Source organism: Natrix helvetica, assembly GCF_964273705.1.
Source record: "Natrix helvetica genome assembly, chromosome: Z".
Taxonomy (NCBI): Eukaryota; Metazoa; Chordata; class Lepidosauria; order Squamata; family Natricidae; genus Natrix; species Natrix helvetica.
Window position 1 is genome coordinate 69,577,113 of NC_138554.1, and position 24,779 is coordinate 69,601,891.

At 41.4% G+C, this 24,779-nt stretch overlaps 1 protein-coding gene across 6 annotated transcripts in view; it reads right to left on the reverse strand.

The window, feature by feature from the left end:
* The window catches only part of HECW1 (HECT, C2 and WW domain containing E3 ubiquitin protein ligase 1), a 236,427-nt gene that overhangs the window by 62,692 nt on the left and 148,956 nt on the right, over positions 1 to 24,779 (reverse strand). For 5 of the 6 annotated variants that reach the window (XM_081932568.1, XM_081932564.1, XM_081932566.1 and 2 more), the window contains 4 exons: positions 15,305 to 15,447; positions 14,040 to 14,140; positions 4,594 to 5,967; positions 2,644 to 2,745 (listed from right to left, as the gene is read on the reverse strand). In XM_081932568.1, the coding sequence (XP_081788694.1) occupies positions 2,644 to 2,745; positions 4,594 to 5,967; positions 14,040 to 14,140; positions 15,305 to 15,447 (1,720 nt within the window). The remainder of the gene's footprint in view (positions 1 to 2,643; positions 2,746 to 4,593; positions 5,968 to 14,039; positions 14,141 to 15,304; positions 15,448 to 24,779) is intronic. The other variant, XM_081932565.1, reaches the window with a different exon arrangement.

Below are 24,779 nucleotides of genomic sequence, written 5' to 3' on the forward strand. Positions count from 1 at the left end.
AAATAGATATAAATATGCAAATAAATAAATGTCATTCTTAAACAATAACACTAGTACAATTTGTTCTGATATGCAAACTGCTTGGTAAAGATTTAAAAGGAAAGACATTTTTGTCTATTAGGTGATGTTGCCATGTCATTCATATATATATATATATATATATATATATATATGTATGTATGTATGTATGTATGTATGTATGTATGTATGTATGTATGTTACGGTGAAAGACCGAAATCTGGTGAATGTCGACATTCACCGGTGAAAGACCGAATATTTCATTACATTGTTTTACATTCGGACCTTCACCGGTGAATGTCGACATTCACATAGTCGCTTGGTGTATGTCCGAAAATACCCTTATCCTCTCGACACCCTTACCCTAATCCCCTTACCCTAATATCTCAGCTCCTCGCTTCCTTTTCAGCGTCTTCTATTCGCAGAGTTTGTTTTTTTTAAACCTGCGATCCTTAAGAAGACGCTTAAAAGGAAGCGAGGAGCCGAGGTATTAGGGTAAGGGGATTAGGGTAAGGGTGTTGAGAGGATTACCCTTATCCTCTCAACACCCTTACCCTAATCCCCTTACCCTAATACCTCGGCTCCTCGCTTCCTTTTAAGCGTCTTCTATTCGCGGAGTTTTTTTTTTAAAACCTGCGATCCTTAAGAAGACGCTTAAAAGGAAGCGAGGAGCCGAGGTATTAGGGTAAGGGGATTAGGGTAAGGGTGTCGAGAGGATTACCATTATCCTCTCGACACCCTTACCCTAATCCCCTTACCCTAATACCTCGGCTCCTCGCTTCCTTTTAAGCGTCTTCTTAAGGATCGCAGGTTTAAAAAAAAAAACTCCGTGAATAGAAGACGCTTAAAAGGAAGCGAGGAGCCGAGGTATTAGGGTAAGGGGATTAGGGTAAGGGTGTCGAGAGGATAAGGGTATTTTCGGACATACACCAAGCGACTATGTGAATGTCGACATTCACCGGTGAAGGTCCGAATGTAAAACAATGTAATGAAATATTCGGTCTTTCACCGGTGAATGTCGACATTCACCAGATTAAACCATATTTTTATTTTTAATGTTGCCTTTTTATATTTGTGTTGTCTTCTGTGATAAGCCGAAGGACAGAAAGAGGGAGTAGTGACCTTCCTCCCATATTTAGGCATACCAGGGGTTGTAACACAAATACATACCTATTTCCCTGGCTCAACTGATAAGAAAGAGAGCCCGTGGCTTAGTGGCTAAGACTCCTGCCTAAGATATATACAGCCCGGGTTCAAATCCCAGTAAGGGTATGGCTAGCTGATGAGAGCTAATTAGCTCGAAATAGATCTATACTAGTCTCCCTTTATTTATTTATCAGTACAAATGCAACACAAATATAAAAAGGCAACATTAAAAATAAAAATATGGTTTTCTGCCTGCATGGTCTTCTGTGATAAGCCGAAGGACAGAAAGAGGGAGTAGTGACCTTCCTCCCATATTTAGGCATACCAGGGGTTGTAACACAAATACATATATATATGTTTGGCCTTAGTGTGGAAATTTCTGAGCATTAAATGGTGGCACGACTGAAGATTTCTTTTGGTTTTTATTAAATTAACAAGAACACAATCAAATCCAATGATTAGGTTGGTTAATAACAAGACTCTGAATTATTTATAAAGGTCATTATTCAAATCTTAAAGGTGACAACGATGTGGAGTATTATAGATCAGAACATGCCCTCTAGTGGGCAACATTTATTAATGCAGGACACTTTAGGAAAATTTTAACTACAAGTATTGATTTTACTTTACTCATTTTGCATACATATTTTGCAGAAGGATTAAAACATACAAGAAATATGGATGGTTCAATGTCTAAACTATCCATATTTATATGCTGTTTGCTGTCTGAAGATGATATAGGCAAACTTCAAATGAAGAGGTAATTTGGATCTCGTGGGATCCTCAGTATAGAATGCATTCTCTTCGAACAGTTGTCCTCTTCATCTTTGAAAAGCAACTGAAGATTTAACTCATCATAGCCACATTTTATCAGGATGCCTTCATGTGCTTTCTGAAATGAATTGGACTTAAATGCACTATGATATCTGGGGGAAAATTCATACAGCTGATGCATACCTAAATTTGTAAAGCATGAACTGATGAGATAAAATGGACTTAAAGGGAAAGCAGAAGTAATTTTTCACTTACAGTTGAGTCTCATGTCATTCTACTTTCTCAAAAGCAAGAAAAATGTACATTCAATCATACCCAATGCTTCAGTCTGTTCTCTATTTCCATGTTTTAGAACTGCCTTTTAAAAACAATACCGTGTCCTATAGATAAAAATTTCCTCTAATAATTATCGGGTACTTTGCTATTGTTCAAAACAATGTTTTTAAAAAATACACCAATACACACATGACAAGAGAAGAAATCATAAACTGTAATTATGAGAACAGCATAGAATCAAGGAAAAACGCAGCAAAAATCCTAGTTTAAAAAAGGTATTTCTGGCATAAAAGAAAAAACAAAAGACAGATGGTGGCAGGTTATATCTTAGCAAACCTAACTCTTGCGAGCTTGATGTATAAGTACAGGAGATATTGATATTTACCTTTTAGAGGAATTAAATCAAATAATATAAAATATGAATCTTACTTGGTGGGAGAGGCTCATCAACAGTTGGGTACTGATGGTGATCAGGTCTCAGTGAAGGAAGCTGGTTGATTGGCTGAGAATTATGGAGCAAAGGGCAATCACCTATGGATAAGAAAATGCAGAAGTGCATATTCATTCAAAGTTGCCACACATTGATTGCAGATGCATTGTGATACACATATGATATGAAGGTTTGGGAATGATAAGAGTTGAAAGCAGTTTGGTGTACTAACAATCTAGAAATATTTATATAGCAGATGGGTTCTGAAATATAAAAGCAAAAGAAAGATCTTTGGAGGATCGATGGGTGAAATCCCCACATGTAAACCCATAACAATTTAAAATACCAGGTGAGGATATAAATGTAATCTTCCTCAATTGGCACTAACGTTTCTAACTTAGAATTCCAGTCAGCATCGCTAGTGACTCTACTGCTGAGTGTTATGTGGCTTCACATGGAGGGCACCAGCATAATAAAGGACGATACAGCATATCCGTGATGTTTGAACATATCATACAAAAACATATATTTAAGTACGAGTGATGTGCGGTGAGGTTTATGGCTGGTGAGGCACTGACACAGTGGTGGGTTTCAAATATTTTTAGACTTGTGGACTTCAACTCCCACAATTCCACAGCCAGGCATGCTCAGTTCCGATTTAAAAGGACAGCATTTGTTTCTCTCTCCCTTCCTCCCCCTCTCTCAAACACACACACACACAAGTTGGACTGGACTATCTCTCCGACCCCCTTCATTCTCTCACTCACTCTCAAACAAACACACACACACACACACAAACAAGTTGGATTGGATATCTTTTCCAGTGGCTTGAAAGCAGCTCCTCTGCCACCCCACCCCACCCCACCCCATTCCCCTGCTGCCTTCCCCAAACACCTCCACCATTGCAAATGCAACCTGCTGTCTGGGTGGGAAATGCCTGGAATGCAATAAAGCCCACCCACTTACCTCCTGCTGGCAGACTGGGGTGAGAGGAGAGGCAGAGAAGCCAGAGGGGAGCCGATCCGAGCCTTCCAAAAGAAAGAGGCTGGGGGAAAGTGTGTGTGCTACAGCATGGCTCTTTGCCTGGCTTCCGTGGATGACTCTGCTTAACTGTTAAAAAAAGCCTCCAAAAAGTGCCCTCTACTATGAGGCAGGAGAACTGTGTGCCTCAACTACGTCAGGAATTTTTAGGCTTTTAACCCTTGCTTAACTCTGCTCGAGTGATCATAAAACGCCTAAAGTCAGAGTAGAGGAGGCATGCAGTTCTCCTGCCTCATAGTAGAGGGCACTTTTTAGAGGCTTTTTTTAACAGTTAAGCAGAGTCATCCACAGTGAGGCAGCAACTAGCTCAGCTTTTTCCTTTTACATTTCTTTTCTTTTCTTGATGAGAGTGGGGAGACTGTGCCTCACTTGCCTCACCTGACTGCACGTCACTGTTAAGTACAAAGGAAATAAAGATAAAATTGGACAGCTTAGTGATTCTAATCAGCCAATCTGTACTTGAAAATTTCTGAATTTGGTGGTATTATTTTCTTCTATAATCCAGGGTTAAATTCGTCCTTTATCACATGAGGTGTATTATTCATTAACAGAAAAAGTAGACAAGGACTCATGGAGCTGAAAAAAATGTTTAGAAATAAGACAGAAATCTTGTGACCTGAAGCACCTGATACTCAATAATAAATGCTTAGAACATGGACTGCAAAGTGGCAACCATATATTTCTCACTTTCTACACACCATACATTTGATAGTTCATTTGCTATGTAAATTATCATGAAAGCACAATAAAAAAAGAAAATTCAATACCCAAAATTCAAAACCTGCTTTTAAAAGTAGGTTTTTAAATCTGATATCTTACATTAAATAGAAGTTCCTTTATATGATATGATCTTTATTATTTCTGCCTAAGTTATGATATTCAAAGTCTCCTCCTCCTTCAAATCTAACCTTCTCTTCTGATGCTTGGGCCTGCTACTGGAGACTCTATATTTTCTGCAGTTCCCTGTAGATTTGTTTCGGGAACTACCAATTCCTCAGGCCAATGGGCAGAGCTATCCAGCTGTTCCCTGTCCAACTCAGGGCTTTGGCCTGAGTCTGGCACTGATTCAAAAGCACTATTTTCCTCCTCTTCATCATCCTGTGAAGAAAAAACCGTGCTCTCAGAAATCTTTGCACTGTCAATGGAAGAGAACCTAGTATGGCTTGAGAATCGGTTGGCACTCTCATGGCCAGAAGTGCTATAACAGGAAGTGCTGTAACAGGAGGTACTGTAGCAGGAAGTGCTATAACAAGAAGTGCTATAACAGGATGTGTCACACACTTCATACTCAGGGTCACCATTTGGTCTAGGGCTCAGTTCACTGTCACTTTCAATTCTTGGCCCTTCATTATCCAATGTTTGTTCATTTAAATCAGCAAGGTGTTCAATGGAAGTGCTGCATGGAACAGTTCCCCGGACAAAGTTCTCTTCTACTAAGTTTTCCTGAGGAGGTTCAGCCAACACTGTTTCAGTCTCACTAACTAAATCTTTCTCAGATACTTCCTTCACTGTCAGTTCCTCGTCATTCTCTATTACACTGCCTTGTTGTTCCTCCTCCCCTTCTCCATCATCACTACTCAACTGGGCAGAAGGCAAACTGTGCAAGAGATTGTGTATTCTTATGTAGTGTGTACGAGGAGTCTCAGGCTCCCCACAAGCAGATGCAATCACTGTTTCAAGTTCTGACACAGGCAAGGAACAAGGCCTGCTTTTTCTTTTCACCATGATCCTTAGTTGTAGCTTGCTCTCCTTTTCATCATCATTCTCATCTTGGTCCTCTTGGGCTGAAGCCCCTTCATCATCCTGATTCTTCTCTAAATCCTTGGTAGCTTGTGCATCCCCACTCACCTCATCAATAGATAAGGCTTCTATGCTGATAAAGATGTCACTATCTCCCTGAGTAACAGAATTAACTTTGTTGTTTTCTCTAACTTCAGACTCTGGAGGAGTGCATGCCAGCGAATGTAGTCGTTCACTGAAATCCACAGCACTTGGGGAAGGCATTATTTCCACTGGGATAGATTCCAAGAGATTAACTGTGTCTGCTGGTACAGCATCATTCTCTCTATATCCTGCTAGCTCTTCTTTGAAGGAGCAGCTCAAGGTAGGTTCTTCAGCTCCAGAGTTGCCCACACTGATGCACAGTAGTGGACGTTCATTTAGCTTTTCTGAAGCTGCAATTTCTGAGGTCTCTATACTGTTGCAGGCTGAGGTGTTAATGGGGCTTTCTTGAAGTTCAATTGATTCATGGTCTGCAGCAATAGAGACCTCTTCATCATCTGCTAGAAGCAAAAAGAAAAGAAACATGACATATAAGTAACATTGGGTATAAATAACATAGCCTGGCACTTCAAAAAACTTAAATATCTACAAATATCTGTTAATTACAGCTCAGAATTAAGCTGCACCTCATATATTTTAGTAACAAGTGAATTAAATGCATTTATTAAAATCAAATCAAATAATTTGGAATATCATATATAGACCAAAATGCTTAATATTAAGCAAGATATTAATTTTCTATTATTTAAAACTGAATCCATGATCAAGTGAATAAATTATCAAATAAGCTAGAAGCCTATATATACTCACCTTGGAATAAATGTTATTGAATACAATGGGATTTTATTCTGAGTAGATATGCATAGCATTGTACTTTGAATTTATGTGCTTTCTTTATAAAAATGTAAAAGAAGAGAGAGAAATAGATCCATGTGTAAAATATCAACCTATTAAGGTTAATGAGGTAATTTTACACATATCTACTCAGAAACAGAAACAGAGTTTAATGGATTTATTTTCAGATGTTTGGAATTAATTAAAAGAGTAATAAAGGTCAGCATTATTCTTAAGGCAAAATGATATTTCTGTTTTCATATGCATGTATGAGAAACAGAGGCCAACAAAATCCCCAAGTTGACTCAGAATGCAAAGTATATGTTTATTTTCTGAGTGTAGTCAATCTTATTACTGACTTCGCAAGACATGGTGAAATTTAAAATAAATTATGTCCCATTTTTTCCTCTTTTGCAAACAGACAGAATCCCTGATGATTATGATTAAAATCCTGGGCCATGATTTTGCTTCTTGCTCATTCATCCATGTTCAACTATATAAATTACAGGACTGTGATCTTTTGAAAATGATTAAAATATGTTTTTCTGAATTTCCTGTAAGCATGTGTACAGTATAATTCATTTAAACTTCTTTTTCTTAAACAACTTCTTTTTCATATTTCTGCGCAAGTAATTCATTTAAAAGCAGTTACGGCTCCCTCCCCACACCCGATCCCCATTCCAGGTTTTCAAAAAAAAAAAAAGGAGATTTTTAATGAATGGCAAGAGTGATATTGTCTCAGGGTCACAGGTCTACAAAATTTCTTTCAAATCATTTTTGAAAGGCACAAAACCCTAATAAATTAGAAATCTAGAAATAATTATACATATATGTAATTTATTACCATTTTATCATTTAGCATTCTCTTACTATCTTATGACACAGAACTGAATGTGGTATCTGCATTCCATTCTTCATCCAAATGTTTCATAATGGTTCCAAAACTGACATGAGCTATTGGTTCTTCCTAATGCTACTATTGGAATGGTACACTGTGAACAAAATGATGGCTAAGCCATCAGGTAAGTCATGGACAGGGGAAATGACCTTTGATGAACTCTATCAAACTTAAAATTTTCTAAATTTGAAAATAGCCCTCTTTAATCTTTTGTCTGTAGAATACGTCTAGGAGGAAGTCAAGTAGAATGACGGAGGCTTCTTAAAATTACCAAGTGAATTTCAGACTTCAGCAGACCTTTAATTTCTAGTCTCCCCTCTTCGAGTCCTGCACTCGGTCTACTCTATCAACCAGCATTAGCAGGTTAAGTACAGTATTTGAAATTTTGCTGTGATTGAAAGTTAAAATGTAGAAAGCATTTGAAATTGTGATGCATCATTCAAAACATCCAAAGCAGAATTAAATATAGAATGCAGCTATGAGATGTTCTGAATTTCAGTAACATGCAGAAAATGACTGTTGGCTTACCTGAATGGTCATTCTCTAGGTGCTGCGGGAGTGTCCAAGCATGGTTAACTTCAGCTTGCTGCCCAAGGACTGAGTTCGAAAGATCGTGTAGCCACGCCTCTTGCTCCCTTCAGAGGCTCAGTTTTAAAAAACGAAGAGTAAGCCCCAGAAGGAAGATACATCTGGTACTGTTCTATGTCCATGAATTGAAACTCACGTCCCTGCGGGTCTACCACTGGGTGGGGTTGGACACTCCCGCAGCGCCTAGAGAATGACCATTCAGATAAGCCAACGGTCATTCTCCTAGGTGCTGCTTGGAGTGTCCATGCATGGGACATGCCCAAGCTATGCAGTCCCAGGGTGGGAAGAAGAACTGTCCAGGCCTGTGGGCGTTGCGATGACCCATTGCAAAACTCTTCTCCTAAATGAAGCCTCTGCCGAGGCAAAGACGCCGAGCTTATAATTCCTCATGAAGGGGAATGAGGATGACCAAGTGACGGCCCTGCAAATGTCCTTGATGGGTGCTTGCATGGCCCATGCAGCCGAGGTTGCAGCACTCCTCGTTGAATGAGCTGTAATGCGAGGAGGGACCGGTCTGGCTTGTTGCTCATAGGCCAGCTTGATACATGCTCTTAACCAGCGCCCTATGGTGGAAGACGTGACCTTTTTGCCCATGGAGACAGGCTGAAAGGACATGAAGAACGTGTCCTGTCTTGTGAAAGGAAGGAGTTCGTTTTATGTAGATATGCACAGCACAGCGAACATCCAGTTTGTGCCACGCGTGCTCCTTTGGGTGCTTGGGACACGGGCAAAAGTCCGGAAGGATCACCTCCTGTGTTCTATGGAAGATGGTGTTGACCTTTGGCACAAAGGCTGAGTCCAGTCTGAGGATGACCATGTCCAAATGCACAATGCAAAGGTCGTCTTTGACTGAAAGGGCGGCTATCTCGGAAATCCTGTGGGCCGAGCTGATGGCAATAAGAAAGGCCGTCTTTAGTGTCAAGTGGTGCAGCCCGACAGATCGAAGAGGTTCAAACGGGGCTGCAGTCAGACTGCAAAACGAAAGACAATTCCCAAGTCGGGTATCTGTGGATTGTAGGTGGGCTGAGGTTGGCAGCCCCCTTGAGGAAGCTACGAACCTGTGGATGCCTACTAAGAGGCAGTTGAGAGTCAGTGGACAGAATGGTAGCCAAGGCAGCCGTCTGTCGCCGGAGGGTGTTAGGCGCAAGCCCCTTGTCCAAGCCCTCCTGTAGAAAGTCTAGGATTTGTGGAATGGTTGCAGAGGAGGTAATGACCTGATGCGCTTTACACCAGGTTGAGAAGGCAGACCAAGTTGCCTTGTAGATCCTGACAGTGGAGGGGCGCCTGGACACCTGGATGGTGTGGATGACCTTGTCAGAGAATCTGCTGAGTCTCAAGAGGCCCCCTTCAAGTGCCACACAGCTAGTTGCAGCACCTGGGGCTCCGGAGGCTCAATGGCCCCTTGGCTGAGGGAGATCTGCTCCTGAGGTATGCGCCAGTGCTGAGTCACCGACAAGCTGACAAGGTCGGCGAACCAGGATCACCTTGGCCAATGTGAAGCCACAAGCAACACTTCTGCCTTTTCTGCCAGAATTTTCCTGATCACCAGTGGAATTAGTGGTAGGGGTGGAAAAGTGTTCAATAGTCCGGGGGCCAGTGAGACCGAAAGGCGTCCGTCCCTTCCACTCTGGGGCAATGGAACCTGGTGAAGAACCGGGGAAGGTGTGTGTTGGCCGGGGTAGCGAAGAGGTCAACCCTCGGGGGACCGAATCTCTGTGACAGTTGACTGAAAAAAGTTGGGTGAAGACGCCACTCTGAATTCTGGATGGTGGTTCTGCTCAGCCAGTCCGCAGTCACGTTGTCCTCCCCCGATATGTGGTCTGCCCATAGCGAGATTAGGTGACGTTCCGCCCAACAGCCCAGAGCCTCCGCCTCTGCAATCAGAGCCAGAGAACGCATGCCACCTTGGTGGTTGATGTAAGCCTTCGTGGTGATGTTGTCGATTAGAATTAGCACATCGCGGTCTTTCACGCGATGGTGGAAGTGACGCAGGGCAAGTCTGGAGGCCCGGAGCTCCAGCCAGTTTATGTTGTGGGCGAGCTCCGCCTGCAACCACCAGCCCTGGACAATGTGAGTCTGGAGATGAGCGCCCCCAACCGAATAGGTTGGCGTCCATTGTTATGACCAGGCACTCTGGTTCCTTGAAGAAACAGTCCCTTGAAGGGCGTCCGTCTGCCACCACCTGAGAGATTATGCCACCTTTGGAGGGAGACGCACCACCCTCCTGGAGTTGCTGGCCTTGCGTCTCTGGAGCGGCAGAAGGAACCACTGGAGTTCCCGTGTATGCAGTCGCGCCCACGGTACCACCAATATGCATGACACTAGTTTCCCCAGTAACTGGGAGAGAGAAACGATGGATGCTGACCTCGTTGCATGGATGGTTCTCACGAGGGATCTGATGCTGTCCACTCTCTCCTGTGTGAGGAAGACCTTGCAGTTCCTGGAGTCGATCACCGTGCCGAGATGTTGGATTCTGAAGGTGGGGGTCAGGTGGCTCTTGTCGAGGTTGACTGAGAACTCATGGCATTGGAGGACTCGGATGGTGACACTGAAATCCCTCTGGGCCTGCTCCCTGGACGATGAGTGGATGAGGATGTCGTCTAGGTAGCATTCTAGTCTTACTGGGGGAGATCGAAGATGCGCAGCGATGGTGGCTAGGAGTTTGGTGAATGTTCTTGGGGCCGACGAGAGGCCGAAGGGAAGGGCCCTGTACTCGAAGTGTTGGTTGGCAAACTGGAACCTCAGGAATTTGCGGTGCGCTGGATGGATTGGAACATGCAGGTATGCCTCCTTCAGGTCGATGGAAGTCAGGAGGTCGTCCTGCCTGATGCAGCCCAGAATGGTCTGAAGTGACTGCATCTTGAAGCGCTTATATGCCAGATGGATGTTGAGCTTCTTGAGGTCCAGTATTGCCCTTACTCCTCCTGAGGATTTGGGAACCAGGAAGAGGATGGACTAGAACCCCTTGCCCTCCTGGTCTCTGGGGACCCTCTCTATAGCCGCTATCTCCAGAAAATGATCTATCTCTGCCCTCATGAGTTGGAACTTGTGGGCCGATTTGGGAGTGGGACAACGGACAAAGGTCCTTGGAGGAAAGGAGAGGAATTCCAGGGTCAACCCGTGACGGACAGTATTCAGAATCGAAGTGTCCGTCGTGGTCTCCTCCCATTGGTCGGTGTAGAGTTGGAGATAGCCGCCTATGGGAGAGGACCAGAGCCGGTCACTTTGACTTCCGAAAGGGGCGGTTGGAATACCCTCCACGGAAGGGCCTACGGTTGCCCTGCCGCCTGTTCTAGTCCCTATAGGAGGATCTGTCTTGGAGATGATCCTGAGGTTGGGAGTAAGGTTGACTAAATCCCCCCTGAGGAGGTGGAGGGCTCTGAGCTCCGAAAGAGCTGCCTGCAAAAGGGCTGGCCCTTACGGTCCGGTTTCTTTGTGACCGCAGGCAGGATCTTACGTTTGTCCTTGGATTCAATTAAAACTGAATCCAGGGCTTCCCTGAACAGCTTCCCCCCTTTGAAAGCAGCGGAAGTGAGCTTCCACTTTGCTTTCATGTCCGCCTGCCAGTGGCGAAGCCACAGCAGGCGGCGGGAGGTCACATTAGAGGCAAGGGCTCTGGAAGAGAACTTTGTGGCATTGAGTGAAGCGTCAGCCGAGTACTCAACAGCAGCTATGATTTTATTAACATCTTGCCTCGCTCTGGCGTCCCCTGCTGGTAGGCTGGACAACAGTTTGTGGAGCCAGAAGAGCGCAGCCCTGCTAAAGTATGAGGAAGAGAAAGAGGCCCTCATGGCCCATGCAGCGGCCAGGTGAGTTTTGTGGGAGTCCTTTTCTGCCCTCTTGTCCTCCGCTTTTAAGCCTTCCAGCAGGTTAGCTGGAAGTACTGAATTGGAAGTGAGAGAGACAATGGGATCACCCACTTGGAGCAGCTTCAAGAGATCCTCTAGGCTACACTCCATGATATAAAGCTTCTTATCTATCCCACTGGGGTTAGCCATAGTGCCCGGCTGGGCTCACTGGCGTTGAATGATGTCAAGGAACAACTGAGGAGCTGGAACCAGGTCCAGGGGAGGAGAGGTTTCCTTAAATAACCCCGCTCCTGGATCCTGGGGTCCAATGGTATCTTTGGCACCCTGATCAGAGGAGGGCGTGTGTGCCGGGGCTGGGAGGCCCATTTGCGTGGCAGAGGCCCAAGCCTTGGTAAGGATAGCCCTAAACATGGAGGGCTTGAATAAGCCTGAGAAGGCAGGCGTGTCAGGTACGGGATTCTCATCTTCTGAGAGGTCCGGAGCATCCTGCTCCGCCTCCTCTCCCTCAGACACCTCACTGACCCCCGTAGGAGTCGGGGAGGCCTCCCTAGCTGGTGGATCCTGAGATCTTACAGTTCGACCCTTGCTAGGGTTCGCCATTGGAGGGAGCAATTTAGAGGCCAACTGGTGGATGCCCTCCTTGGGAGATCGTACGAGTGACCACATCTTGCATTTCTCTTGTCAGCTGTGGCTCCTGAGTCCTAGGCAGGCTCAGGTCGGCCTCAGAAGGGGGCAGTGAGTCCTCCCCTCTGATGGAACCCATGTCATCAATGGAATCCCTGGCCAGGGAAGGACAGGGGGACCCCAGAGAGGCCCTGGATGGATTGGGCAAAAAATCAAAATCATCCTCAGCTGCCAGAGAAGGAGATCCCTCTTGCTGGGGGTGGGAAGGGGAGGACGTGCCCCATCCTCCCTGGGTGGAGAGGGAGCTGCTGGCTGTTGCTGTGCTGATTGGGCCTTTTGGAACTGCTTTTCCAGGGCCTTTTGGTGCCTCTGGTCCATTATTTCAGCTGCCTTGGAAACTTTTTTAATCTTGGGGTGTTTCCCTTCTGCTGGGCACCCAGCCCCCTCACCCTTGGCAGCAGGATTGGGCCTGCTGCGCTTACTGATGGTGGGATCAGCTTGAGAATCCACTTCAGCTGTCACAGTACTGGCCATGATGAGAGGCACAGGGAGAGAGTGGCTGCAATGACTGGCAGGGACAGTTGCGGCTGAGGCGGTGGAAAGGCCTTCAGACGTTGGCAACTTCGCAGCTAGAGGCAGAGGCACTGGAAAATGGCGCCTGTTGAAGTAATCAGGGCACTTGCAGATCTGCGCTATTTCAAGAAACAGAGAATGGCCTGGCAATGGCCAAAATCCCTGAGGCCGCCTGATAAGAGTCCAGAGGAGGAGGGAGGCCTGTATGGAGACCCGGAGCTAGGCTCGATATTTAAAATGCCCTCCAGGGACGATCTGCTTTTGAATACAGGTTGCGCGGCAAGGAAAAGCGGCTCAGAAGAAAAACATGCCAATTTTGCGATTTCAAAATGGCTGCCACATGTCTGGAGCGATACCGAGGGATGGCCGAGGCGCCTACCACTCCTTTTAGGGGACCTTGACTGCCTACCTGTCCCCAGAGGATTGCTAGCAGCCGCTAAGCGAGTCCCCCGCGGTGCTGCTGTAATCGCGGCAGGCGAGAGCCAGCCACGCTCCAGGCAGCGTGATCCGTGCGTTAATTGATAATTTCTTGAAGAACAGGAGCCGAAAACAATAAACTAGGGAAATAGCTCTACTAACACAAAAACAACAAATTATAAGGCTACACTACACTAGCTAACACAAAAACACAAGAGTCCAATCTGCTGCTCAAGGACTGGAGCTCCCCAAAAAGCGTCCTGTAGGGCGACTGAGTTTTTTAAAACTGAGCCTCTGAAGGGAGCAAGAGGCGTGGTTACACGATCTTTTGAACTCAGTCCTTGGACAGCAAGCTGAAGTTAACCTGTGCTTGGACACTCCAAGCAGCGCCTAGGAGAACTAGGAATCTCTTATGATCTATAATGCACATTTATGAGGCAAAACTTTGCTTAAAAATTGCTTGATGATTAGTTTGAAAAGCCAAACACAGCATATCATCCAATTATGACACAGAAGATTCCTTCAGTCTCTACCATCAATTTATCTTCTCAGGCCTGAGGAAAATAAAAGAAAATCAACTTCAGTTCCACATAGCCTATCAATCTGTTGATTCATTTCTTGTTTGTTTCCTATTCCAATTCAAGTTACATGAATCATAATTTGTGAATAGGCTAAATAAGGCCTAAGTGAAGCCAAGCCTACTTGATAAAAAAAAAATATCATGGGAAAATAGGAGGACGAAGGTGTGTTGATATGTTCAATGTCTTTAGTAATTTGTAAAAGGAATAAAGGTGGGACACAAATAAATAAATAAATAAATAAATAATACCTGGATGAATTGAAGACTTTATCTCAAATCTAAACTGTAGCTGGCCACTGACATGTTCTGTTGGTAGCCTTCGTCCCAGTGTGTAGCTAACAACCCTGTCTCTATTGGAAAAAAAGTAAATAAAAAGTATTACATTTTTATATATGGTATACTTGTTGCAACTGCTTCATATACATTATTAATTAATATTCTTCATTAGACTTATTTGTAAAAAATCTGATAAAAGGACATCATAGGGCAATTATTAATTCTGAACTGGAATCTAAGTCCTAACACTTAAGCCTCCTGAAAGTGCAGATAAATTTGGTAAATACTAAGAGGTGTAACATCAATATTTGTGCTGACAGTGAGTTACAGAGATCCAAAAGGATGAAAGAAGTAGTTTTGCCAATCCCAACAGTCTCATCTGTAGAAACATGGTTCAAGTAATCTTATTAACAGCCTTGTACCTAACATTTTTTAGTTAACAACATTTTTATACCTAACACCAGTATAATTTCCTTTTCAGAATTAATAGCTTCTATTATAGAAGTAAAGCACAGGCCATATTTTATAAATTGAGAAGCATATAATATTCTATGAGCCATTATGCATGAGATTCAATTGTGACTATTAATACAATATATCAGTGTCGTATAGAAGTGCAAGCCACTATATACTGCACAGCGAGGTGTGGTAAGGCCTTGATTGTTTTGTAAATGGATGAACTTAACATAAGGTATCCCTATCCTGTATATAGAACACCTAGAAACCACAGCTATGTTTGAAACAATATTATATACATTTCTATTAATTATAATATGTACTAAAATATAAACACTATCAAAACTGAATATATTATAAATGGCTATATAGTATATACATAGAAATCGGAGAAGAGAAAGAAATGTTTGATTATGTTGCTTTTCTTAAGTAGATTGTTAGATTTAACATTCTAATTTAAGACAAAGAGAAGATAGAGTAAAACATAATGGATTTTCTTTTCATTGACATATTTGAAAGACTAGACTATTATCTAGGCTATCATCTACATTATCATCTGAATTTATTGAAGATTCTATAGTAAGCAGAAGATTAGATGTCTTCTATGATTAACCAGAAATAAATTATTTAAATTATTTAAAATGTTTATCCAAAATAAGGCAATTATTGAGATTAAATTATGGATTCCCCTCCCCAATTGTGTAATTGCAATGGCAACCATCACTCTCCTTTTGATTCTTATATATTCATAAAAAAGATAAAATTATGTTGCAAAGATTTACCCTATAGCATGTCTTTCTAGTAATCGTTGTACTGGCATGGAAAGCTTTCCCAGAAAACGCTTAATGATAGGTCGACTTTTTGCAAACTTGTCCTTCACCTCTATTTCTAGGACATCAGTGGGCAGAGAAACAAAGCTGAACAGCTGGAAAAGAAATAAACACAAAGGGAAAAAATTACAGATGTTTTCCCTACCTTTCCTACTAAATATCTGGATATGTATCTGATTATCCATAACTTCAGTAAGTCCCAGATGAAATACTGGAAACCCTGAAGCCCATATGTAACTCATTGTTCTCTATCAGTTATTATATGTTGCTTTTAATTTGGGAATAGTATGTTTGTGTGACACACGCTGACAATATTTCAAATTGAAAACCTAATTTCTCACTGTTTCTGTCTGCATCAGAAGTTCTGAGATTCCAGAAACTTTTTAACTTCCTGAACTTCACTAATACTATGTACATAAATGGCAACAAATGGCAGTAGATGATTGCTAAGGCCTGGGATGAGTCAGTTAAAAACCTGGCCATAGTGCAGTGGTGGGTTCTGGATCCCATTGTAACCGGTACGCTGAAACAGGGCCCGGTGTCCACCACATGCACGTGTGCAGTATGTGCACATGCATACTTACCACCCGCGACGCTCCAGCTGCTCGGTGGAGCGTCACGTAGGCGCCATACGCTCCGTGCGCGTGCACGAAAGTCCCGATTGGCTCAAATACAGGTAAGGCGGATGGGCGGGCGGGCCCTCTGGAGCACTGTACTGGAACAGTACCTGGTGCTCCCAGTAGGCACTGGTATGCCCGTACTGGGGTGTACGGGTCGTATCCCACCACTGCCATAATATAAGAAAGATGTAATTGCATATGAGAAAGAAAGGCAAAGAGATGCTGCTTAGAAAACAGTCATATAAGAGAGGACATAGCCCACAGCTGGAGGCTCAGAAGAGTCCCTCCCTAGTTTCTTGCTCCAAAAAGGAGATGACAGGAAATTTATCTTCCCAGATTTGCAAAATTTTGTTAATGTAACAATAAAGTAAACTTGGCTTATCTGGTCATGTTTCTTGTTTGATCTACTTAGTAAGGTTTTAATAAATGACAAGATTTATTGTTATGACAAGATGTGTCCGGAATAATAAAAATGCAAATAAAAATGCAGGGGAAAATATCTGGCTTGTTTAGGAGCTAACCTCCAACCTCACCATAGAGATCTTAGAGATATCACTTTTCTTCTATTCTTAACAGGTTTTTCCCTTGTGAAATTTTTACAATTTTTATTGGAGCAGTAAAAAATGAATTATTTTCTTTGTCCTTTATTAAATATTTGGTCACTGTGTTTCTCTTATTATTATATTCTTTAGCCAAAGAACCAGAAGTTTTCTCAGACTCTTTATAGAAGTATTCGGTTGGGCTATAAGATTCTCAATTTTTTCCAACCATGAGCACATCTTGAATATATGGGAAATGTCAAAAATGCTGTTATCACAAAATATGGTACTACTTGAGAAGGGTTGCTCAGAGATGGGAACTGATGGTCTACAAACTAAGCAAAGACTGACAAGATACTAATATTTCAACATTCATAAGAAGGAAGGAACAGCTACTTCATATAGCAGAAACCCTACTCTTCCTACATGGTTGCAGTTTGATGCTATCTAATTCAGAATAAATTCCTTTCTTCACTGCAGTTGTTCACTAAACTTAGGCATTATTGACTAAGATGGATAACAACTCAATACTTCCTCACATCACATTTATAGTTGCTTATTATTCATTATTTCTGATCAAATATTCCAATTGTTTTTAGCCATTGCAATATCTCATGTTGTATATTTTGTCATTTTAAATAATTAAGAATTATATGGCATTCTTGAGTATACACCCAAGTTTTGTTTCAATGAATAATTCATGCAAAGACCTTGAGTAAGTGATGCAGATGTGAATGCTTAATTTTGACGTTAAAATACTTTAAAAGGTAAGCAAATTCTTTGGTTTCTTCTTATGCCTCTTAGATTAGACCATTATTCATCATGTTAATTCGGACTTCAGGCTTTAACTTAAAAGTTTTTAAGTGGTAAGTGTTCTAACAAGCTAGTATTTATTTAAAAAAATAGTTTATACAATAAAACAATGTGGTTTTTAGCCAAACCATATAGCATCTGGGATGATAGGAAATAGAAACAGAAACAGAAATTTGCACTGTTGAACAATAAACTGGGACTCGTGAGTAAGATATAGAAAGAGACAAGACAAGGATCCCTCTTGTCATTACTATTTGTTTTAGTTTTGGAAGTGTAGAATAGAGACATATGATGAGATGAGAAAATTGCTGGATGGAGGATTAAAAGGGAAACATACAAATTATGAGTGTTTGAAAAGAATAGAAATATTAATAGAAAAAAGTAAGAATAGGATTATCGGGAGGTAATAAAAAATCAAACCATAAATGAGGTACAAGCCAAGTGTAAAGATCATGGGATTTAACAGAACTATATGATGTTAAAAATGTTTCCTTTCTGAAAGATTTAATTATTACTCTGGACTTAGACTGTGAAATAAATTTCACTGACAAAATTCCAGTTGCATTTCAGAGATTTATCAGAGATTCATTTGTCATCCTCTAGTTTATGAGGAAATATAGAATACAACAAGGTTTGTGCTTCTGTACTATTTGAAAACATCAATTGTGCAAATCCCTTCTGAGACATCTCTATGTCCTTTTTTCCTTCTGTGGGCTGAGATACCTTTTGAAAGATAGTTGTCTAATCTGCAGTTCTTCTTCCTGTTTCCCAAGGTCATTGCCACATATTATTTCAGAATGGCATTTCTCCAATTATACCTATTTAAAAAATTCTGAAGCCAGAACAGTAGACACTTCATTTTTTCTATTTCAATACTACACTAATACTGTATAACATGCTTGTCAAAGACATAAGCATGTGCACAGGGGAAATTTAATTGGGAAAAACATATTGGCAAATTTGGGCCCATTTCCAAAACATTTGCACTGAGAACTCATTCTAACTTGATCAATCTATTTATGGATAAAGTGCTTGCTAATAAAAGAAAGAACTGAATATTGATCTTATGCTTGATCTTATTGTGACTGATGTAAATTGATTTGCAACTATGCAATAGAACTATTAAAGAAATAAAACAGAAATTTCAGGCAATTTGAAGTTTCAATAACTCATTTTCCTTTCCTGATGAATGCATACCATAAGGCAATTTCCATTAATTTTGTCAATATTCTAAAACTTCTTGTTGAAAAAATTTGTTTTGCAGCAAATAACTCTATTGTCTAAGTCTATAAAATTGCCAACAAGGGAAATATCCTACTTAAATATCTGTTTGATTCAATAGAATAAACACCATATATTTTCGTATTTAAAAATGGAATACATTTTTATAACATTATATAGATTGGTTGACATTCTTTTGCAGGCAAGACAAATATGTATAGATACAGCTAATTAAACTTTATTGTATTCAACATTAACAGCTCCATAACTGGAATTTTAAGTCATCGTGAACCTTTATTCATAAAATTATTCTATTGATGCTACTATCAAAGTGAGACCATCACAAATAGTTCTTGACTTGCAACTATTTGTTGGCCATACAGATACAAAGACAGCCAAGGAAATGATTGAATTCTGAGAAATGTCAGTCAATAGGAATGCTGATTTGCCACCATCTTATTGGGTACTTAGGAACTGAGGCTTGGCAGCACAAGGAAACAACAGTCAATCACCAGCCATCAACAGAGAAAAGATAAGTTCCCTGAAGATGGTCTTCAGCAGGAGTCCAAAAGCTTAGAAGAGTAAATCTCTGCTCCTAGTGACTGATCCAGATTTGTTCTTGTTTAGCAACCATTCGAAATTACAGTAACATTGAAAAAAGTAATTTACAACTGGTCCCTGCACTCACTACCGGTACTAAAGCATCTGGAAAGTGGCATGAATTTGCAACAATTACAATGTCCTGGAGTCAGGTGGTCACCATTTGGTACCTTTCCACCTAGTTTCCAAAAAATAGAATCAATAGGAGAATCTGGATTTGCTGAAGGCTACATTATTCACTTAGCAATTGAAGTGATTTGCTTAACAACTGTGTCAGAAAATGTCTTAATATTGGGTGTGGCTGTTCTCAGTTGTAGTCGTAAGTTGAGGACTACCTATCTATCAGGGACGTGCGGTCAGGGGAGGCAGGGGAGGCAGAGCCTCACCTCTCTTCATGAAATAATAGTATATAATAATATATATATATATTTCATCCCATCCCTTTTACACGGCTCCCGCTAAGTTCCGGTAAGGAGAAGAGTTTTTGGGGAGTGAAGAGGAAGAGGAGGGAGGAGGAGGAGGAGGTGCGTGCGCAGGGTGGTGCCAGCTGGGCAACTGGCGGAGGCAGGAGGGTTCTCGGAAGCACCAATAACCTTCCTGCCTCCGCTGTACTTTGCGCGCTCCTCGCGACTGCAATAGACGTCCAGAAGTGGCAGGGGCTGTTGGGCTGGAAGCCCAAACCCCATTAGCCACAAAAGCCGCTTCTGGACGTATATTGCAGTCGCGAGGAGCACGCGAAGTTCAGCAGAGGCAGGAAGGTTCTCGTCGTTCCCCAGTCGCTTTCGTGGCTTCGTCATCCGGGAGCGCCGACAACATTTCTGCCTCCGCAGCTCCCGGGCGTGGCCGGACGGATGTAGCCAGAGTGACGCCGAGGCAGTCCGGGCGGACGAAAGAGCGAGCGATGGAGGATCAGGCAGCCTGATCCTCGGTTGCTCGCCCGCCGGACTGCCTCGGCGCCACTCTGGCTACCTCCGTCCGGCCACGCCCTGGAGCTGCGGAGGCAGAAATGTTGTCGGCGCTCCTGGATGACGAAGCCACGAAAGCGACTGGGGAACGACGAGAACCTTCCTGCCTCTGCTGGACTTCACGCGCTCCTCGCGACTGCAATATACAACCAGAAGCGGCTTTTGTGGCTAATGGGGTTTGGGCTTCCAGCCCAACAGCCCCTGCCACATCTGGATGTCTATTGCAGTCGCGAGGAGTGTGCAAAGTCCAGCAGAGGCAGGAAGGTTCTTGTCGTTCCCCAGTTGCTTTCGAAGACTGCGGAGTGCGATCCGGCGGAGCACGCTCAGGAAGGCGGGGAATGGGATCACGTGTGCTGGAGGCTGAGGCAGCCTCAGCATCCAGCACACGTGGTCCCATTCCCCGCCTTCCTGATGACGTCACCAGCCTCATCAGCCATAAACCTCACCGCACGTCACTGCGATCTACAAACAGTATAGTCTCCTAATGAGAGTTGATTGAGCTTGATGGCAATAGATAATTCTTAATTTAAAAAGAAAGCAATAAGTTAACCACTATGATAAACTTGTAGTGTGGAAGAATTAGTAATTTGGTCAGGCCTGGTAGGCTTGAAAAAAAAAGCCAGACATTTCTGGATTCAAATACATACTTTATAATGATAGAAACATTTTTAAAGATCAACTGAAACAGAATTTTTCTTGCTGGGATTTATTGAAAGAAAAGAATCATGGAAGAAAAAGATCCATGGCAAAAATTATATTTTTATATTACTGCTAATATAGACTCTTACTGCTAATTAAGACTATTATACATGCAAAAATGGAAGGACACTGAAATGCCCCTGACAGAGGAATGGTTGGTGACAAAGAGATGAGGAAATTAACTTGTTTGATTAAAGGAAGACCAACAACTATACTTATCAATGTTTGACAATCCCTTATGGATTTTTTGCTTTAAAAAAGAGGAAAAAAACCTTGTGATTTATGTGTTTGAAGATTAGAAAGGATAGTTTATGGAAAGAAGGAAATAATGATGTAACCTTAGAATGAGAAGCTAAAATATAAATGTGTAACTGCTGTCAAAAAGATTGGAAGTAACTTCTTTACAATCCCTTCCTTCCCTTTTTTTGTTTCTTAATCATAATTCTTTTTTTTTCTTTTCTATTATTTGAATTGTTTTTATCTTGTTAGAAACATTTTCAAATATTTTCTAACTCATTCCTAATGCTATTAATTCTAGTTACTGTCTTAGCGGTATTGTCTTTAGAATTTTGCTACTCTAAAGTTAGGATTTCACATTATTTAATGATCTTCCATTGTCTCACTTTTTAGCTTTCATAGTTTCCTCACTTTTTCTTTCTGCTGTTATTTTCCTCAATGGCATATTATTCTTGATTGATATATATCCTTGTCCTTATTATATTAAAGTTCAAAGTCCATGTTCAACAGAACATGTCCTTTGCTAGTGTCTGTATTTTATTACAGAGACATTTGTATGACTCTCACATCATTTTTTTTTCTTCCTTTGAATCATGTCCAAAATTTCCCTCAATTTTCTTGGTAAGTTTTTTCAGAATGGTTTGCAATTCATAAGGCTGAGAGAAAATCACTGGCCACGGTCACTCAATTGTCTTTGTATCTAAGGCTGGAATTAAACTCACATTCACCCAGTTTCTAGCCCGATGTCTTAAATACTACACTATTCAATTTTACTATATTGCAGGGCACCCACGGCACCTACAGGGCACCCAGGACAGTTTTACACCTTCTTGATACTTTTAGATGCTGCTACAATGTTGCCTGCCTGGTGAAGCAGTGATCAACATGAGTTGGATGATAATTTGTGCCATAAACAAGCAGGGTTTATAAGCACTTACTTCACCATTTTATTGTGTTCCGTAATTTGATATATATTTCCATCTGCAATAAACATATTTCAGGTCAAATTTTGCAGACCTATCTGTCCTCTTTAATTTTTTAAGTTTAAACCATATATTTGACACTACTAATTCATGGTCCATGCAGTAGTGAAATTAAATTTTTGTTTACTACCGGTTCTGTGCCGTGGCTTTGTGGGCATGGCAGGGGAAGTATACTGCAAAATCCCCATTCCCTTCCCACTCCTAAGGGAAGGATATTGCAAAATCTTCATTCCCATCCCACTCTGGGGCCAACCAGAGGTGGTATTTGCCGGTTCTCCAAACTACTCAAAATTTCCACAACCAGTTCTCCAGAACCTATCAGAACCTGCTGAATTTCACCTCTGGGTCCATGCCCTAGTCTATCCTGGAAAAATCCTGGTTGAATTGGCTACAGTCTCCATTATTTTATTTTTCCTATTGCATTTGATGCTGATGATATTCATTTGTAGAATCTGTATTTATGTTAATTGAAGCAGCTTTAGACAAAGAATTATAGGTTCTTGTGGGGGGGGGGGAGAAGTAGCACCACCTACCGGAGTAAAAGCTGATATGACTGCAAGTTATGCCTTTATAGAAGATATGCTAAGCCATATTGCTTCAAGTGCAAGAGAATAATTGACAGATCATGCCTTTCAAGATTATTTGCTTGACAAAAATCTTGTTTCCATATGGATCTAAGCAGACGTTCTTGTGAACAGCAGCTAAGAAACAGCAGACCTTCTCTATTTTGGTTGGGAGAAGCAGTGATAGTTATCTCAGGATTTAATATGTCAACTTTGGAAATAAAACTGATGGAAACCACAGATTACTAGTTACATATTCAACCTACTTGGAAAATGACTAGTGATGGTCCAGAAGTTATTCAGAAACCGTAGTAAGGACAGGAAAAGGAGTAGCAGATTACATCAATCAGTAGACCAGGTCATCTGCACTTTACATTTCTAGGCCACCATCCTTCCAATTTATTTGCTGAAAAAAAGGCAGACTCTTTGAAGGGGATCTCAGTGTTTACTCTCCAACCAAATACCAATTATCAGCAATTGTGTGGTAGAAGGAAGAACTGAATAACCTGGAATGTCAGAACCATTAACACCTCCTTTTCAAAAGATTGAACTGATTTTCATTCAGTGGTAAATACACTATACTGTATGTCCCTTGAAATAACTGCTGGAGGAAAAACACAACAGCCTCTGCAGATTGTGGCCCAACTGACAGTGGAGAAGAACATTGTATCGTTCCAAGAGATATCAGATATATCATATTCAATTTATTTTAGAGGAATAACAGTGGTAGTCCACAGGATAAGAGAACAGAAAAGAAAACCAGTTTCCTGGTTTTATGGTAATTCTAGAACACTACTTGACTAGAAATGAGAAAAAACAGAGGAGGGAATGAAAGGCCAAGAGGTCTTGGGCTATCATGAGAAATATGTAGCAGCTCAGTGGGACCATGAAAAAGCTGATTTCATGAAGGTCAATAGCCTGCCCTAGAAGAAATTGAAGTATGACAAGATTCAGAACTGATCTTAAATGAGACAATCTTCAAGGACACCTGAGCCTGGAACTACCCAACTACCTTTGTGAACCTGAAATTGAAGCAGAAAATGGATTCAGTTCCAATCCTGAATTTACAATAAGAGGTCTGAAATTGAGAATGATGCCTGAGGTTATAAATTAATTAATGTTCCCTTCAACATTAAATCTGTTTTGAAAAGGATCTAACAAAGACAGGATTATAGGGATTGATAAACCCAACAATGACAGAACCACCCCAGCAGTCTTGAATGATAACAAGGTGAGGGATTTAGGACTGTAGGGAGTTAGTACAAAGGAGTGATTGGGCTTGCATTTTTCCTTTTCATCTTCTCCCCACTCCCCGTTTATTTATTTTTTAAAAAAATAATCAATAGTCTTCTTAGAAGGTTCTGATCATTATTGTGAGCAATTTCCTTGGTGTCAGTGATGGCTTGGTCAATTTCCTCTAACAAGTGAGGATCTGAAATAACTTTGAGAATGTGTGAGGCATCTGACAAATGTTGCAATATGGTAAAAATTTGGAAGATAATGAGTGAACTATAACAACTACAGAATATACTGCTCCTCAAGTGGCTAACCACTAAATGAACAATAGCAATGCAGTTCTTAATAGAGAATAGCTAGGCACTGAAAAGTCTGATCAGTGGCATTTTTGAAGACTAAAAGACAAATCAGATCTACAGGACAAACGTTCTTGGTATTTTCAACATGGAGTCTCTAAGATCAAACTCAATTTAGTTTACAAAAAAGGGATAAGAAATACAGTGCAAAGAAAATCTCATTTGACTTAATATGTCTAAATGTGGTTAAGAGTTCACATCCAAGCTTTCATTGTGGTGATAAAAGAAGTAAATGTCTATGATTGTTCGATATTATTGCACCCATTGATTACTGTTTAGATAATTTAGGAAGAATTAACAGTTGGTTGCTTGAAAAGTTTATGAGGAATCTAAAAATAAAATGTTTATATTCCTCCAATCCCTTTAGATGTCCAATACATTTTAGATGTCCAATCCTTATCATGTTTGATAGGATTTGACATTTGCCAGGTAAGCTCAACAGTGATGACAGATGACAGATCTTGCTACATTATTTGGGATAGTTTGGGGCCTGTATATCCTGAGTGATTTGCAATGTAAGCTCTGCCAGTTAGATCCTTGTCTCATTTGATAACTGAATATTTCCAGAAAGAGAATATGTATGAATGGTGTTTAC